Raw genomic sequence first — 17,888 nt, 5'->3', positions numbered from 1 at the left:
GTGTATCCCAAACTTCTTTTGGACTAGGTGGACCTTGGTATTGCTCAGTGATGGAACTTGTGAAACTTTTGCAATCTTCAAACTGATCACCCCATCCAGTCGGGGTAATGTCTTCCATAGCAATAAAGGAACTCTGAGGTGCGGTATACTTTACTAGAAAATCATACCCGCCGCTTGGTTCTCCCAAAGTATCCCAAACTTCCATGGGAACAAGTGGAACTTCATTTGGATATGGCTGAATAATATGGTTCAAGAACACTCCATCGTCTTCAATAGCATTCACCCCTTGGCTGATGAAATGTGACATCAATCCTCCAGAACGAGGACTTTGATCGTTCTTCTGATTTCCATTAGCATAGCCCAGGCCTAGCTTATCGGATTTGTAAGGTACATCGAGGAGCTGTCCCCATACTGTGCAACCACCTTCTTCGATCACAGCTTTGGCATCTTTGAGAGAAGCCATAGTTGGAGTTATTTTTGTAGAAGGAGTAGCAGAAATATGTTTGGTAGTAGAGACATCTGGAGAGACCACCTCAAAAGATTGGCAGGGAGTTTCGATGAATTCGTCATCCAACTCAACATACTTGGAGTTGCTCAGGTGGCTAACCACATATTCTTCTTCGCCATAAACTGTGACAACCTTGCCTTTTACTGAATACTTCAACTTCTGATGTAGGGTGGAAGTTACAGCATTTGCCCCATGTATCCAAGGGCGTCCTAGTAAGCAGGAATATGCTGGGTGAATTTCCATTACGTAAAAGGTAGAATCAAAGATCTGAGAGCCCACTCGGATTGGGAGCTTCACCTTTCTGTACACTGTTCTTGTTGACCCGTCGAAGGCTCTTACCACAACATCGCTTGGTTGTAACACAATTCCTTCGAAGTCAAGCTTTTCCAGTACTGCTTTTGGTAATACGTTCAAAGAGGAGCCGCTGTCTACCAGTACATGAGATAGGGTGGTGCCATTACATTCAATAGAGATGTGTAGGGCTTTATTTTGATTTTTTCCAGTAGGGGTTAGATCAACATCAGAGAAACCGAGACCATTATTCACTGTTAGATTGGCAACACAATTTTCAAATTGATCGACTGAAATCTCTTGTGGTACTTGTGCAGCTTTCAGGAACTTCATCAGGGCTTTGGCATGAGCTTCTGAATACTTTAGTAGAGACAGCATTGAGATTTTTGAAGCAGTGTGCCCCAGTTGTTCGACAATATTGTAATCACTTTTGCAGATGATTTTCAATATTTCCTCCATTTCTTGTTTTGATGGATCTTCAATAGTCACTTCCACTGGTATTTGAACTGGTTCAACTAGTGGTTCTTTGCCTCGAGCGTTGATATCTTGATTAGGAACTGGGACCTGGACTGGGTTAGTAGCAACATTTGGAGAAATTTCTGGTGAAAAGATCCTTCCACTTCTCGTAATCTTACTAGTACCCACAATATTATCAACAGTTGGAGTAGTAAAATTCATGGCCTCTTCAGTCAATGTGTCTTGCTTAACTCCATGGACATAAACATTAGTGTCATAACTCCATGGGACAGCTTTGTCTGAGGAGTATGGAAACGGAGTTGGACTGGTAATGATGACAGATGCCACCTTGGGTGCAGCAGAAATTTTGAAAGGAGCTTTGGTAGGGATTTTCAATGGTATGTTAGAAACCACTGAGACATCCTCTATTCTTATCCCGTTTGAAAAAACTTCGCATAAATCGTCCATAGAAGGGAGTCTTTCAAACATAATGATACGGCGATCCATCCACTTTTGAATTACTATTTTCAGATTTTCACAACCATTGGGTAGGTGTGCACAATAAAAGCAATCAGGGTCACAACCTGGAAAGTAACCGGCTCGGATTAACTTTCTTTTGACTTCAAGGAGCGGAGTTGATAATTATCTCACATTATAGATATAAACAGTGTCTATGATAGCATTAACGGTCTTGTCGTGCTTTGGCATAGGTGCAGTGATGACATTTGGAGTCTCTGGAGGATCGAAATCAATTTCCCCAGCATCTATCATGTCTTGTATTTTATTTTTCAGGGTCCAACACTGATCTGCGTCATGTCCTGGACAGTTGGAATGGTATGTACAAGTTGCATCGGGGCGATAACTTGGAGAGGAAGTGTTGACATTCTTTGGAGGATCTTTCAATGTAATCAAATTTGCTTTTAACAAGTGCTGCAATGCTTGAGAGATTGGCATATTTGATTCTGGTGAAGTTTCTTCTTGGTGCATCTGGTCGACGCGTATACTTCGGCGGTTGATCTTTTTGAGGTGCAGATGCGGAGATCAAAACTGCCCCTACAGATTGGTGATGCTCACTTTTGCGACCTTTCTGACTGTTCATTGTATTGACTTCATTTCTCCCACTGATGAGTCTTTTTGTAGTACCAGAGGAGGAGCCTATTTGAATTTTTCCATTTTGAATGCCGCTTTCGACATGTTCTCCAGTTAATATCAGGTCAGTGAAACCTAATGATGAGCTTCCCAGCAAATGACTGTAGAAAGGGCCAGTTAAGGTACCCATGAACATGTCGACCAGCTCGCGATCAGATAAGGGTGGTTGAACCCTTCCAGCCAGATCTCTCCACTTTTGTGCATACCCTTTGAAACTTTCTTTTGGTGCCATAGACATGCCCCGCAGTTGAGTACGGGTTGGTGCAAGGTCAGCATTGTATTGATATTGTTTGTAGAAAGCAGCAGCCAAATCTTCCCAAGTGTGAACTTTTGTACTTTCCAGTTGGTAGTACCACTCGAGTTGAGTACCCGACAGACTTTCTTGGAAGAAATGAATCCACAATTTGTTTTCTGCTGTATGAGGCAGTATCTTCCTTACATAGGACCTCAGATGTAGTTTTGGGCAAGAAACTCCATCATACTTTGCAAAGACAGGAACTTTGAACTTTGGAGGGATAACAATATCTGAGATAAGTCCAATATCATTGAAGTCTAAACCAGGTATTTTTTGTATCTCCATAGCTTTCATGCGTTCTTCCAACAGCTGGTATTTGTCATCACCCTGTTCGTCTTCGGAATGATAATCTTCTTCGTTAGAAGAGAGGGAGGGTTTGGCAGAACCCTGGTTGCTGTGATTGTCTTCTTGATCACCTTCACCGACTATTTCAGGGATCGGTGGCTTTTTGGGCCTTTTGACTGGGATTTTGACCTTCCTTGTAAGGTGACTTAAGCCTGCAGATCCTTTGGGCTTCTTTTTCTTTTTGATTATTAGCGCTTACAGTTCTTGTTGCCCCTTTGCTAGCTCCAGAATTGCTACCTGAACTTGGGCGTTCTGTGCTTCGAGATTCTTGACGGTTGTTTCGGAATCCATCTATTTTAACTGAAATAAACAGCGAGGAGATGAGAAACATGTCATGTGAACCTGTTATGCAATGTTTATGAATGAAATGCATATGCAATGTTTTCAAGGATCTTGGAATTTAGATTTGTTAAAACAAAAGAGAAACAAACATTTATTAGTTAAACAAATTATTTCTTATTTTTTCTTTCTCTTTTTTTTTCTTTGTCTCTTTTGGGCTTTACAAAACAGAAATAAAGAAAAATGAAGGATCCCTCAGGTCTCCCATGGACGCTTTCTCTTTGCACCCAGGAATGTGTTGATCTGCTGTTCTTCTTGGAGTTGTCTGGTGAGCTCCAACACTTTCCTCTCATAGTCTTGACAGTGTGCTTTGAAGGTGTCTCTTTCCTCCTTTAGTTGAACCCATGATTTCTGCAGCTCTTCCAGGTCAGTTGGCATGTCCGAATGTAGAATAACTCGAGGTTCACTCCCTTCGACTTCTGGCTCAATAGTCACAGGTAGAATAGCGGGATATGGCATGATGAACTTCTGAGCATGAGCACGCACCCATCTCAGGTATGGTTCCATAGGAATAGAATTCCATTGCCCTAAAGTTTTTCTTTCTACTCTATAGACACTGCCCCACGCATGTATAAACCTTCGTCGATGTCTGTGGGAATCATCTTTGTAGTCAAACACAATGCCACGGATAATTATGTCGTGAGGACCGTTTCTTCGTGCATATCCGAATTGGCGCAAAGCTAAAGTGGGGTTATAAGTGATGCCTCCCTTGATGCCAAGGAGTGGCACATTAGGGTACTCTCCACAATGGTCAATGATAGTAATGTCTCTTTGAAAGAAGTTGTTCCACCGGATATCTGAATGAGACAAAGACATAATCCTGCGAGACAATTGCATCCTTTGTTCATTTCTCAACACTGATCGGGGAAGGTGTAATGTAAACCATCTAGCCAGTAGTGGTACACGGCACATAAGAGTTCCTCGTTTCTTCATGGTACGAGTGTGTAGAGAATGTAGAATGTCTCCCAGCAAGGTAGGTATCGGGTTACGGGTTAAGAAAATTTTGATGATGTGCACACTTATGAACTGGTCGAGATTAGGGAATAAAACCAACCCATAGATCAAAAGAGCCACAACTTCCTCAAAAGCTAGGTAACTTCTGTTTTTTAGTAGTAATCGAGCCTTTTCCATTAAGAACTTAGCAAGCAAACCCTCGATTCCACTCTTTGTTTCCCAATTGGACTCAATTTCTGACTTTCGCAAATGTAAGGCTGTAACACCCCGAATCTAATTAATTATTTAATTAGATTAATCAAGGATTTATTCATTGGAATTAGTTGAAGTCGAGGTTTATCGGTATTATTCTACTAACGTAATGGATTAATATGTTGATTTGAGCAGTTAAGTTTATGGTCGGATTAATTAGTCGGAGAAATACAATTGCGAGTTGGTATTAATTAAGTTAAGGAGCAATTGTAGTTATGGATTATTATTGGGAATAATATTCGTGATGTTATGTGATTATTCAATTATGTGTGTTATTTGGCTTAATTGATTAATTAGAGGAATATTATGAATTGGGCCTAAGTGGAAGAAATATGACATAAGAGATTGGATTGTGGGTTAAGCCCATTAGTGAGAATGGATAGTAAGAGTTAGGGTTTTAGAGGTTTGGCCTCATAACTCATTTTGGGGAAAAAGAAGAGAAAGAAGAGAAAGAAGAGAAAGAAGAGAAAGAAGAGAAAGAAGAGAAAGAAGAGAGGAAGAGAAGAAAGTTATGGCATGAAGAGAGGGATGAATCCATTGAAGTGAAGCTTTTGCTAAGGTAAGGGTGGGGTTCTTACTCTCTAAGGGTTGGCATGATGATGTATATGGTGGGTTAGATTGTATGTTATTCTCCATGGAAGTTGTGTGTAGAGATGTTAGGGTTTATGAACAAATGTGCAAATTTATGATTTGAAATGTGTTTTAATTGATGTTTGATGATGTTATGATGTTAGAAGATCCATAATAGGTGTTATAATTGTGTTTATAACATGTATCCTATTGTTGTTCGTGATGTTTGGTGTTTTCCAACTTGATTGGGTTGAGTTTAGGGGTTTTGGGATGGGTTTCGTATGCTGTTTTCTGTGTTTTGGGGGTTTCTAAAATCGCCAGTTCGTGCCGCGAACCTCTGTTGGCGCCGCGAACTGTCTGGCAGAAAGTTAGGAATTTTTGAATTCGCTCAGTTCGCGCCGCGAACCCTCTTGGCGCCGCGAACCCTGTTTTGCATAACTTTTTCCAAACTTTGAAATGATGTAACTTGTGATCCGTAACTCCGTTTTAGGCGCCGTTCGAAGCGTTGGAATGCTAACGCAATGAACTATATCATGATGCAATAAAGTGATTCATATGATCTATTCTCCTATTATGTTTATTAGGATTAAGTGATGAACTATGTTGTGTTAACATATGAGGTATACTCTTTGCGACGAATTGACATAATTGTGTTGTAGTATAACTTGATGTATGTCTTCTTATGATGATACAATGTTATTGAGATGATGATAAGTAACTTCCTTATGATGAATTAGATAATGATGTATGTGATGATATGCATGATTAATAAAGATGTTGTATGCTATATGCGATTAATTGTGCGTATTTGATATGTATGAGTCGACGATGATGCCATGTGATGACTTAACAATATATATGAAATTGAATATAACGTATTATGATGATTAATTGAATTAAGGAATATAATGAATGTGTTGATGTTGTTGGAAATATGATGAATTGTTGATGTTTGTTGTTGTTGTGAAATATAATGAATTGTTGTTGTTGTAACATGATGAATTGTTGATGTTTGTTGTTGTTGTGCAATATAATGAATTGTTCTTGTTGTAACATGATGAATCGTTGTTGTTGTTGTAACATGTTGATGTTGTTGTTGTTGTGCAATATAGAGAATTGTTGTTGTTGTCACATGATGAATCGTTGTAGTTGTTGTAACATGTTGATGTTTGTTGTTGTTGTGCAATATGTTGAAATGTTATTGTTGCTATAACATGATGAATTTGTCATTGTTGTTGTAGACTCTATGGTCACTATTGATAAGTTGTATTATGTTGATAAGAATGACGTTGAATAGATGTTGTATGTTGATATGATGTGAGGACGTGATTAAGATGTGGTAAATTAATGTGATACGGTTATTGCCATAGAACCTTGGCATTGAGTTGATGTTGTTTAGTTGATGTGGTTATGTTGTTTAAGTTGATTATGTCGTTCAAGTTGATTATGTCGTTTAAGTTGATTAAGTTGTTTAAGTTGTGTTTGTGGATGTGCATCATTTGAGTCGCATCCATTGCATTGTTTGAGACGGCCCTTGTGGCAAATGTTTGAGACGGACCTTGTGGCAAATGTTTGAGACGGCCCTTGTGGCAAATGTTTGAGACGGCCCAACGGCAAACTGTTTGAGACGGGAGTTTTACTCCAATGGTACCACATGCATATGCATAAGTTTGAATCACATTTGAGTCGCATTTGAATTGCATTTGAATTGTGTTGGATTGTTGAGATGACGAGGTGTTTGTTATGACGTATTTAATATCATACTTGTATATTGGAACATGTGATTAATGACATCGTGTCCGTTTTGAAAGTTGTATTATATTGATAAGTTGTTTTATGGTGAAACTTGTTGTGAGATGTTTTGTGATGCGAAGTGGTGAAATTATGTATGATCTATATCTCCTATATTATTTATCATGCATTCCTTTATATTGTAAGATATCTCACCCCTTTACTGATATTTCCCCTACCATGGGAAATGGGCAGGTACTCAAGATTAGTCGTGTCCGAGGTTATTTATGTGAAGTCTTTATGTTGCTTTATGGCAAGTCGAGTTGGTGTCCATTGCTCTGATACGTAGCACTCGGGGGGATTAGTCGTTATTACTTGATTATTGTATGCCATGGTGAAACTTGTGTTAAGTTGAATAATAAAGATGTTTATAAGTTTAAGCTGTAAGTGGTGAATGAAGTTTTGTTCCGAATGCTATGTATCTTTGTTAAATGCAATATGAGTATGGTTTTTTGGTTAAGTCGAATTGTGACATCCCATATTTGATGAATATTTTTAAGTGCACTCTGATTTTCGCTTATGATTGCGGGGTAGATTTGGGGTGTTACAAAGGCAGCAGCAATGATTTCAGGTTTCAGAATCTTTTCTAAACCAGTGAAAGGTAATTGATCTCGAACTGGTAATCCAATTAGTTCAGAAAATTCTTCCAAGGTGGGTACTAACTAATAATCAGGAAACGTAAAACAATGATGTTCGGGATCAAAGAACTGGAACAGGACCCGTATCATGTCTTCTTCAAATTTTGAGGTAACCAAATGGAGTAGGTGACCGTGCTTTTCGGTGAATTGAGCATTCCTGGGAAAATCTGATATTAAGTCCTTAAGTTCAGATGGTACTGTTGAGATGTTGATTCGGATGTAATCTCTGGTAGCGGGAGCCATTACCTGCAATAATAGAACAAAGGTAAACTCTTCGATCCTTGAAATGATTAGTGAGAAAATGATATGCTTATGATGCTTATGATGTCATGATGTCAAACATGTGGCACACACAAACAAATCAAACAATAGCCTTAGGTTTAAAGGCTTGCATGAGGTTGATAGGTGATACCCTCCCCACTGAAGTTGAGTTGGTTAAAACCTGTCCTAGAATAGTATTCGGGTTCTATGATCCTTGGAGACAACATCTCAATACGGCGCTCGGACGACCGATCAAAATATTCCTCGAGGATAACTAACTTCGATCAATTTCAAAGCTAGTCACTTAATAGGCCACAAGTCAAGTTCAACTAAAAGGTTCTAAGACAAATTAGTGTTTAATGACATTTCAGAAGCCTAACATACTCCTTGATCGTTTTCAAGGGATATCAGTATAAACCAAAGTGTCGCACTAACGGTGACTACCAGATCAACCATATTGGTACATGCCGTACAGTTTCCTTGGTCTATTGTCACATACTTAAGGTATCTCGAGATTCGGGTTAGAATCTTTCACACAAGCAAATACCCAAACAAACCTTTGAAAAATAGAGCAATCAAGTCAAGCAATTGAAAACATCGAAGTGATCTAAACTCTAAGGTAACACCTTTTGAAAACATTTTGTTTTTAGAAAGTATTTCCCCAGCAGAGTCGCCAGTTCTGTCGCCCTCGGTTTTTTACCATACCTCTCGTGGAGAGATATACGAACTGACACTCTTCTTTTTTTGCTTTTGTGTTTTTTGAAAATCAGAGAGTCGCCACCGACTTTTATTTTATCCAATTAAGGAAAGGTTTATAAAAGAAACAGAAAAAGACCTTTAAGAGATTTTGGGTAAGGGGGTAGGTTATACAAAGGGAAGGTGTTAGCACCCTTTGTATCCATGGTTATCCATGGGCTCTTAATTGCTTAGCTCACTTGTTTAAATCATTTGTCTTGCCTTGAAATGCTTGTATGTGGTCTTAAAATTCATTTTGTGAATTGACTTTGTAATGATCCTTGTGCGGATGTATACAAAGTGTTTTATCTTTCGAAAAATATTTTGAAAAAAAGAACGTTAACTTCGTAATGATCCTTGTTTGGATATATACCAAGTATTGTCTTTTTTTGAAAGTTTTATTTTTAAAAGAAAAGGTATATGAGACATTTGTTTGTTTGATTTGAGCAAGCAATTAGGGGGTCTACCCTGAGTTATAAGGTCTTTTCCTATTTCCTTTAGAAAATTCTCCTTTCACCAGATGTAAACGAAAGTTCGATTTTGCATTTGAAACAGTAAAATTAGATTTTGATTTTGAAAAGAGTAAAAGAGGGATTACCCTAAGAGGTGCAAGTGTGATTGTGTTTTGATTCAGATATTTTATCTTTGAAGTTAGTGACCTAACGCTTCAATTTTATATCTTTGACATACACGCAGTTTTATATGTACAGAAATTAAAATGCGGGAATGTAAAATGCGGAAAATAAATCTAAGCTATTACATCGATTGTGCGAGAAATGTAAACGACAGTATTTACATGAATTTGACAACCTATACACTTATCTAGGAATTTAAATTGCAATAAGATAAAAGAAATATTTTTGGATTTTTGTATGATTGATTTTAATTATAATTAACGCATGATTAATTTAATTAAAAAGAGAAAAAGGTGGAAATAAAATTTAAACCTAAAAATTAAGTCTAAAATATATTCAAAATGCTTATTAATTAATTTTAAAATAAAGCTAATTTTTTTGGAATTTTTGAAAGTTGTTTTGAAATTATTAAGTTAAATAACATATAATTATGCAAATAATTACACAAATAATTAAAACTTAAAGAGAAAAATATTCTAAATATGTACAAAATTAGTCTAAAATATATAAACTAAATTTAATATAAAGAACAAATTTTTTATGATTTTTTGATTGGTTGAAATAATTAAAAAGCCAATATATAAATATATACTAATTAATTAAACAAAATATTCTAATTATTAAGAAAAATAAAATATTTTTATGTCAAAAAATAATAGATTATTTTATAAGCCTAACAATATTTTTATTATATTTTTTTGATTTTTTAAATTATTTTAAATTGATTTTGCAAAGAAAATAAAATAAAATAGAAAATAGAAAATAAATGATCATGTGTGATAGGCTGGAGAGTCCATGGTATGGACTGCTTGTCTGGTGCGTTGGATGTATTGCAAGATTAATCTAGTGGTTCAGATTGTAAGACACATGGTGTACATAGATGAAAGTGTATCATTGGATTGGTCAGCATTTAAAAGCTTCAGATGGGGCCCACGTGAAGTTGACCAGCGAATAGGATGGAGAGAAATTGCCACGCGTGCAAGTCAAACTTTCCACATGCACTATTCATCATCCCTAACCTATTTCCTGCGGATTTTGCTTCAGAAACAGCTACGACTTTACCTGCGGATTTTGCTTCTTTTTTCCATGCTTTTTAAAACCTGCAAAAGACAACCTGAGACAAGCAACTAAGCACCCAGATTAACTAATTAGCATGTTTTGAGTTCATTGGTGGTATTAGTTCTTCATGAGAACGCGTGCAAGTACCAAAACGAAGAGATTGAAGCTTAGAGCTTCAAAAATGGCACATGATGTTACAAGGCTTAAAGCTCACATGTATCACGTTGGATCTTCTCTATTTCATGTTAGGAACTCATAGAACTCGTTATATTACATTGAAATGGATTATAGCATGAGATACCACAAATCGAAAATTCAATGGAATATGGAGATATTATTATGCATGTTCTAAGTACAAATGTTAGAGGCCATTGGTCTGAACCTACTCTATATTAGCCCAGAAGGAGATTGAAGTGATTATTTTGGATTGATATGAGCTTATACAAAGAAAACGAAAAAGTTGAAAATATGTGATATTTTTGGAGTTTTTTGTGAGTTTCTTGGCTATATCTTTGGTGGATTTTCGTGTCTCTATTGTTGCTGAAGCATTCCTCTTCATTTATAGGCCATGGAGGGACTTAAAAACTAAGCTAACATGCATTGATGATTTTGTTAAATTTTTGAATTTTATAATATATCAAGCTTTGAATTCAAGCAACCATGGCTTGATTTTTCCACTCTCTTTCTCTAGGCCTGCTGTACCAGCTCCTTGTGGCAGAGTTGAATCCATTTTGGTGGCCTTAGCTTAAGATCAAAGCAAAATAACATTATCCTTTATCATTTCTTTTTCAATTTAATTTTAAATGTAATAAAATTAAATCAAAAAAGAAATAAAAATGTTATGGGCCTTGGGTTGGTCCTGGGAGGCCCTTAGCATTGTTAGAAGCATGTTTGAATCATGGAAACTTGGTCTTTTTTATGAAAAAAAACACTTTTGATCAATGGTGATTTCATGCATTTTCCCAAAACATGGCCAACTTCAACAAGGCATAAATCCCTCAATTTTTATCATATGAAGGAGTTCTTGTACTTTTTAGAAACCTTAAGATGTCCTCTACAAGCCACTTTGGAAACTTTTTTTCATTTGGAGAAGTTATCTTGATGTTATGGCCTTTGACAAAAAACCACTTTTTATTGACTTTGAAAATGACCTGTAATGTCTAAACTCATATTTTTCAAATGGTGAATCCAATGACCATGGGACCAATTGCATTTGAAAGATAATTGAATTTACTTCAAAATAAGCTTCGTTTGGACTTTTTTGAATGAACGAGGAGAGAGTTATGGCCGGTCAAATTTCAGTTGACTTTTTAGGAGAAAACCCTAATTTTGAAACTTAGGGTTTTGCTGATTTTTTATCTTTCCTTGATGAATTATGATCAACCAATGATCAAATGATGAATCTTTTGACAAAATATGGATGTTGACAAAAAAATTCATTTTTGACTGTCTGTTGACTTTTCGGTCAAACTGGTCGTCTGTTGACTGTTTGAGCTGCTGACTGTGCGTCTGAGCGAATTGAAGTTTGAAAATTTGTATGGTGGTACTTTGAGATATATGGAAGTCCATGAAATCCATTTGAGGTCTCAAAAAACTTGTTCTCCTGAAAAAAACAAAAAACCCTAGTTAGGGACTGTTCGTGTAGGAGACAGTTAAGCGTACCTGATTTTTGTGCAGTGCTGAGTCTCTGCTAATCATGTGATATTCAGAAGACTTCTAGAACAAAAATCTTGGAATTTTGAAATGCAAAAGATTGATTTGATTGATGGTACAAAACACGGAGAATTGCACTGTCAGCGGGCTTGACTGTCAATTGACTGTTCAGGCATTAACGTAGCAGTTAAAGTGAAAATTCAACAGTCAAAGTTAATTTTTCTCTTTTTGTTTTTTTTTGTTGTGTTAATGGTGAAAATTTATTTATATGAGTTGTTAGAAAAACACAGACATAATAAATAAATAATATATACTGTATGCGAGCGAAATTACCGATAATAACCCTGAAAAACATTTAATGCACAGAAAATAAATATTTAACTGGCAGAAAACACACAAAATATTATTTTAATAATTAAAAACAGTACGACAGATAGTACGACAGATAGTACGACATTTAATACTGACAGTACAAATAGTACATAATATAATGAACAGTACGACGAGTAAACGGTACATTATTTAAAAAAAAAGATATGACAAACTTTAAGAATGACGATTAATAACCCATGCTATAAATAATAACATATAGATGATTGGGAGTGTAAACAACCCAGGTCCGCATTTTTCAGGACTATGCAGACAGAAGAAGGACATGATTATCACCACGACGGTGATGACCATAAGAAAACACGTATCCATCCGCTTCGCCATTTTTGCCGGGGAAGAAGAGAGAATGAATATGATGTAGAAATTTGAGATATGAGTTAGAATTTGATGTGAGATTTTATGGAAAAAATGAGAGGTATTTATAGAGTGAAAAGAAGGATAGAGACGTTGGGGAATGAAATGATTCCGTACAAAAAAGGAAAATTTGAGTGGTAGTAGGATTTGAAAGAAAGTGTATGGTAGGGTTTGAAAAGGGAGATGTATAGAATAAAGTTAGGATTTGATTTTGAAAGAAAGAGAAAGAAAAAGATTTTGAAAATAATAGAATATAGTACAAAAATTAGTGGGAAACAAAAAACTAATAATAATTTACTTGTAACCAGTATAGTCTGAATCCCCGGACTCTGCGCCTGCAAAAAGATTTAATTCTATACCAATTGCGTCAGTACTATTTATCTGCAAATAAGTCTCAAATAAACAGCGTGTGTGAAATGATAAACAGTAATTGGCGTTTGTGTAAGAATAAATTCAACAGCGAGCCAAAATACCGTATAAGAAAAATTCTAAAAACTGAGCATTCATAAAATCAGGATATTTATGGAATAAAATCCAAGATTATATGAAACTCTTAATTTTTAGATAGAAGTCTGTTGAAAAAAGATGTGGGCAAATTTTGGGGTATAACACCTGTGTTAAAAGATTCCCAACCTTTAGGATCTTTTCCTCACTAAGTCAGCCACAACCTTGGGCTTTGTACAAGGCACAAAATATAGTCATCCATAGTCAGTCTCCTTAGCAGTCACCCACAACCTTGGGCCTCATACAAGGCAGAAAATAGAGTCTCCCTAGCAAACAAACAAACAAAAAAGATTTCAATTTCAAACATTCTCCCATTTAGGACTCTGAAAGACATGCTCTGGCACATCCCCAGACTTGTACAACTTTCCCTAAACTGGTTGAGAATCTTTCTTTCATTCAAGAGACACGCGACTGGCATACTTGCACACAACCAAGTAAGGTCTCTCTCTTATGAAACAAACTCATCTTTTCTGTCACTTTAAATGTTTGTGGTGGAATAGTAGAAATACCTCTCTGTAAAGATAACTTCATTTCTCTTTCCTGTAAACAGAGATTTAATTCAAAGCTTCAACCTTGAGCTTCAAGCAAGGCACCAAAAAAATCAATTCATTTCCCTAATTAGTTCCCCGAACTACAAAAATCTCTGACTTCCATTAGGGATATGTAGGCATGAGATTCACAAGGAATCTCAGCGAGCTAATCTAAAAACCAAAAACAGTCAGTTCATCTGTCTTTCGTTCAATTCAATTCAATTCTCTCTCCTAATATAAAGGAGAAACTTTCCCAATCAATTAGCAAACACAAACACATAGACACAGAGAAGGTTCCCATAGATTACTATGGATATGTAGGGTGCTTAAAACCTTCCCTATGTATAACCGACCTCCCGGACTCCAGAACTTCTGATTAGGTGAAATCCCCACACCTAGAAAACTCTTAGGGTTTATTTGAGATCTTTTTCCCCTTCCTCCTCGTAGGATAATTAAAAAGTGTGTGTGCTATCGTAGGAAGAACTGAAATAAAATTCAACCCACGAGGGCGGCTTTGTCCTTCCAAATTTCGCATGAAGGGTCCGGCGTGCCGTCCTCCCAAGTGAAACAGGGAGGTAAAAAAACGACACCACACTCGGGGAGGAATTTGATGAAGTAGAGAATTGGGAAAAAGGGTTGAATGAGGGATTCTATCGTTAAGGACAGATGAGGGCATGCAATTTATAAGGTAACATGCTGTTAGCACCGAATCTCCCCAAAACCGAAGTGGAACGTTACCATGGAGAAGTAGAGTCCGAGTGGTTTCTACGAGATGCCGATTTTTGCGTTCGGCTACCCCATTTTGTTGAGGTGTATGAGGATAAGATGTTTGGTGGAGAATACCATTACTAGACATAAAAGTTTGAAATTGTTGGGATAAGTAATCACGAGCATTATCACTTCTTAAGGTACTAATAGACACACTAAACCGAGTTTTTATTTCTTTATAAATTTTTTCAAAAATAGAGAATAATTTAGATCTATTTTTCATTAAAAATAACCACGTGCAACGTGAAAAATCATCAATAAAGGTGACAAAATACTTAGACTCCAGTGTAGAGACAGTACGCGAGGTACCGCAAACATCGGAGTGAACTAAAGCAAAAGGGGACGAAGCTCGTTTATTCACTCGATTGGGAAATTGACTACGAGGGTGTTTCCCTAACTGACACGACTCACAATGTAAATTAGGCGCCTTCGATAAACTTGGAACCAACTTATGTAGTTTAGGAAGACTAGGATGACCTAACTGGGCATGGATAGTAAGTGGAGAATCTTTGGCTGAATAAGCCTAAGATGACACTGAGAGGTAATAAAGGCCTTGAGACTCACATCCGACGCCAATCGTCCGTCCCGAACTCCGATCCTGCAGGATAACAATACGGTTAGTAAAGGTGACAATACAATCAAGAGAACGAGTTAAATGACTGACTGAAAGTAAATTAAATGGATAATTAGGTACATAGAGAACAAGAGTAACCGAGAGATAAGGTAGAATTTGAACAGTACCAATCCCTTCAGGTTGGGTTTGAGAACCATTGGCAGAAGTTATAGTAAGTAAGACACCCGAGGTAGAGAGGGTAATGAAAATATTTTTATTACCAGTAACATGGTCATACGCACCAGAATCAAGGACCTAAGGTCCACAAGTAGATGATTGATAGAGACAAGTAGATGAATTACCAGTGTGTGCAACCGAAGAAGTAGAATATGAGTTCTGATAATTTTGATACTACCTGAGAAAATCATCGTAGTTTGGCGTAAAGTTCTGAGGAGTAGCCATGAGTATCAGATCTGGAACAGTTGCACGATGGCGAGTGGGACGCTCGAAAAATCGTCGGGATCGGCCGTATCGGGGGAGGCTTTTCTGCCAGTAGGATTAGTTTGCTAAAAGGTCGCCAAAAACAATAGCGGCAACAATGGATGGCGACGACAGTTCGGTGGTGACTGGAGAAATTTGAAAATGGATGCCGGAATGAGTCACGGAAATGTATGGAAGGCAAACCGAAGTTATGACACGGTTTGCCAAAAATTTCTCACCGGAAGACAGTGGGTCTACCGGGTAAAGCACGGTAAAGGGTTGTCTCTCAGTAGGCTCTAGATACCATGTTGAAATACAAGAGACTAAGAGAAATTTGAATAAACCGTGTATTTTGTAAATCACTACAGAGACTTTATTATATATAGAGAGATTACAACTAAGTACATGATATAGTCGATGTGGGACTATTCTATATACAAATATTCTTAACACTATATATTTACAAATATCAACAATAACAATATGTAACTTTAAATTTTTGTTGAACTATCTATGTAATATCAATTATTTATGATAAATCTATGCTTTGTTGCTTTGTTGTTATGAATTTTGTCTCATACATATTTTCGGATATGCATATCTGAAGACATATTTTTCTAAAAAAAGAGTGACTTACACTTCTTTTTATTTTAATAAAACAGGTGACTACGAATTTGCGAAGTCACATTTTTTTAGAAAAAGTGTCTTCGAATATGCATATCTGAATTATAAAAATAATTTGGGATTTTCACTGCGAGTATGTAAATAGATATATGGGCGCAATGAGAATTGCCCTAAACTGTATCCATAACACTCAGGTCCATAAACTGGCATAAATGGCCATAAATGAAAACAATGGCATCCATATGGATCTGCCCATTCAAAATGTAATTCAAGCTTTTTATGCTGTTTATCAATAAAGAAGAAAAAATAAAATGTTTGATAGTGATAGCTCACACGTGTCAATATTGTCAATTTAATAATTTTTAAACTTAATAATTTTATAATTATTATTATTATTATTATTATTATTATTATTATTATGTTAATATTATTTTTAAGAATTAATTTATAGTGAGGCAAGTTAGTGAGTGTTTTCTTTGTCCAATACTTTAATGGGTAAAATTTTATTTCTTAAAATTGACTAATTAGAATATTGTAGATTGGAGTAACTAGTCAATGTAAAAAGTGTTTTAACTAAAAAAAATTAAATTACATTAAAACAGAGCTTAATTTCAAAACTGAAAAAATATATATAAAAGTTATTTAAAAACAACATTAATTAAATCAACACTACTATCATATTTTTTTAGATGTATTAACTAACTAATATATATATATATATATATATATATATATATATATATATATATATATATATATATATATATATATATATATATATATATATATATGGGAAAGTATGAGCATACCAGTTTTAATACTATTGAGTTTTGAATAGGCACAACCAGTAGTACATTGATATGCAGCTGGTGATGATATGTTATTGCATGCCAATTCACATCCAGCAACACATTCTACATACTTTAGTTCCTCATCCAATTTATTTGCACATTGTACAGCACACTTGGCAGTACAACGCACTATAGCGATAGGCCGAGTCGGAAGAGAATAACTAGCTTGTGCCAAAATGAACATAATTATTGTCATAATCACAGCAACATTTTTCATCACACTTCTTGCCATAATTCTTTCCTTGTATTAATGTTGTTTTACTCTTGATACATATATTGTGTTGAATCTCTATTTATAATTTTTTTTATAAATGAAACATCAGAGATTATAAAAATATTATTTTTGTTGTATTATAAATTTGTATAGCTTATTTAGAAAAATATTAATTGAACATGACAAATGGCAAAAAGTTATATAATGGGAATCCATTTAAAATCGTTTTTCAACAAGTATTTTATGTCAAATTAAATTTTTTAAATAATATAGCTTCATAAAATATATATGAAATTTTTTAAATATTTAAATAATATAAAAGTGTTTTCAAATTATTATTCATTAATATAAAAGTGTTTTCAAAATATTATTCAAATTCAGAATCTGATTATCACTTTTATCATAATAGTTTTTTAGAAAACATGCCACACAAAAAAAGATGTCTACTTTTTTCGAAGGGTACGTGTACTCTTTAATTCACGAGTTTATAATTATTAAATATTTTAATATCAAATGTCGAGATCTTCCCGCACCTAAAATGAGAGAGAAACAAGAGAGAAGAGAGAAACATGAAGGTGAGTGGTCCATTGTTTCTAATCGGAGAGTTAGGAATAGAGTGTGGGACAATGCTGGCCATGGTAGAACTAAGGATGTCAATCAGAGGAGATCTACTTTTTTGTGACTGCTTT

General features: G+C 35.7%; 1 protein-coding gene across 1 annotated transcript in view; it reads right to left on the bottom strand.

Annotated features, from left to right (window-relative positions):
- The window catches only part of LOC131629585 (uncharacterized), a 30,482-nt gene extending 13,225 nt beyond the window's left edge, over nucleotides 1-17,257 (bottom strand). The window contains exon 1 of the mRNA XM_058900364.1: nucleotides 16,944-17,257. Coding sequence (XP_058756347.1) covers nucleotides 16,944-17,217 — 274 coding nt within the window. The 5' untranslated portion in view covers nucleotides 17,218-17,257. The remainder of the gene's footprint in view (nucleotides 1-16,943) is intronic.
- Between the last annotated feature and the right edge of the window lie 631 nt (nucleotides 17,258-17,888).

Source organism: Vicia villosa, unplaced genomic scaffold, assembly GCF_029867415.1.
Source record: "Vicia villosa cultivar HV-30 ecotype Madison, WI unplaced genomic scaffold, Vvil1.0 ctg.000582F_1_1, whole genome shotgun sequence".
Classification (NCBI taxonomy): domain Eukaryota; kingdom Viridiplantae; phylum Streptophyta; class Magnoliopsida; order Fabales; family Fabaceae; genus Vicia; species Vicia villosa.
Note: the sequence above shows the minus strand (reverse complement) of the source record. Positions and strands in the feature narration are given on the sequence as shown.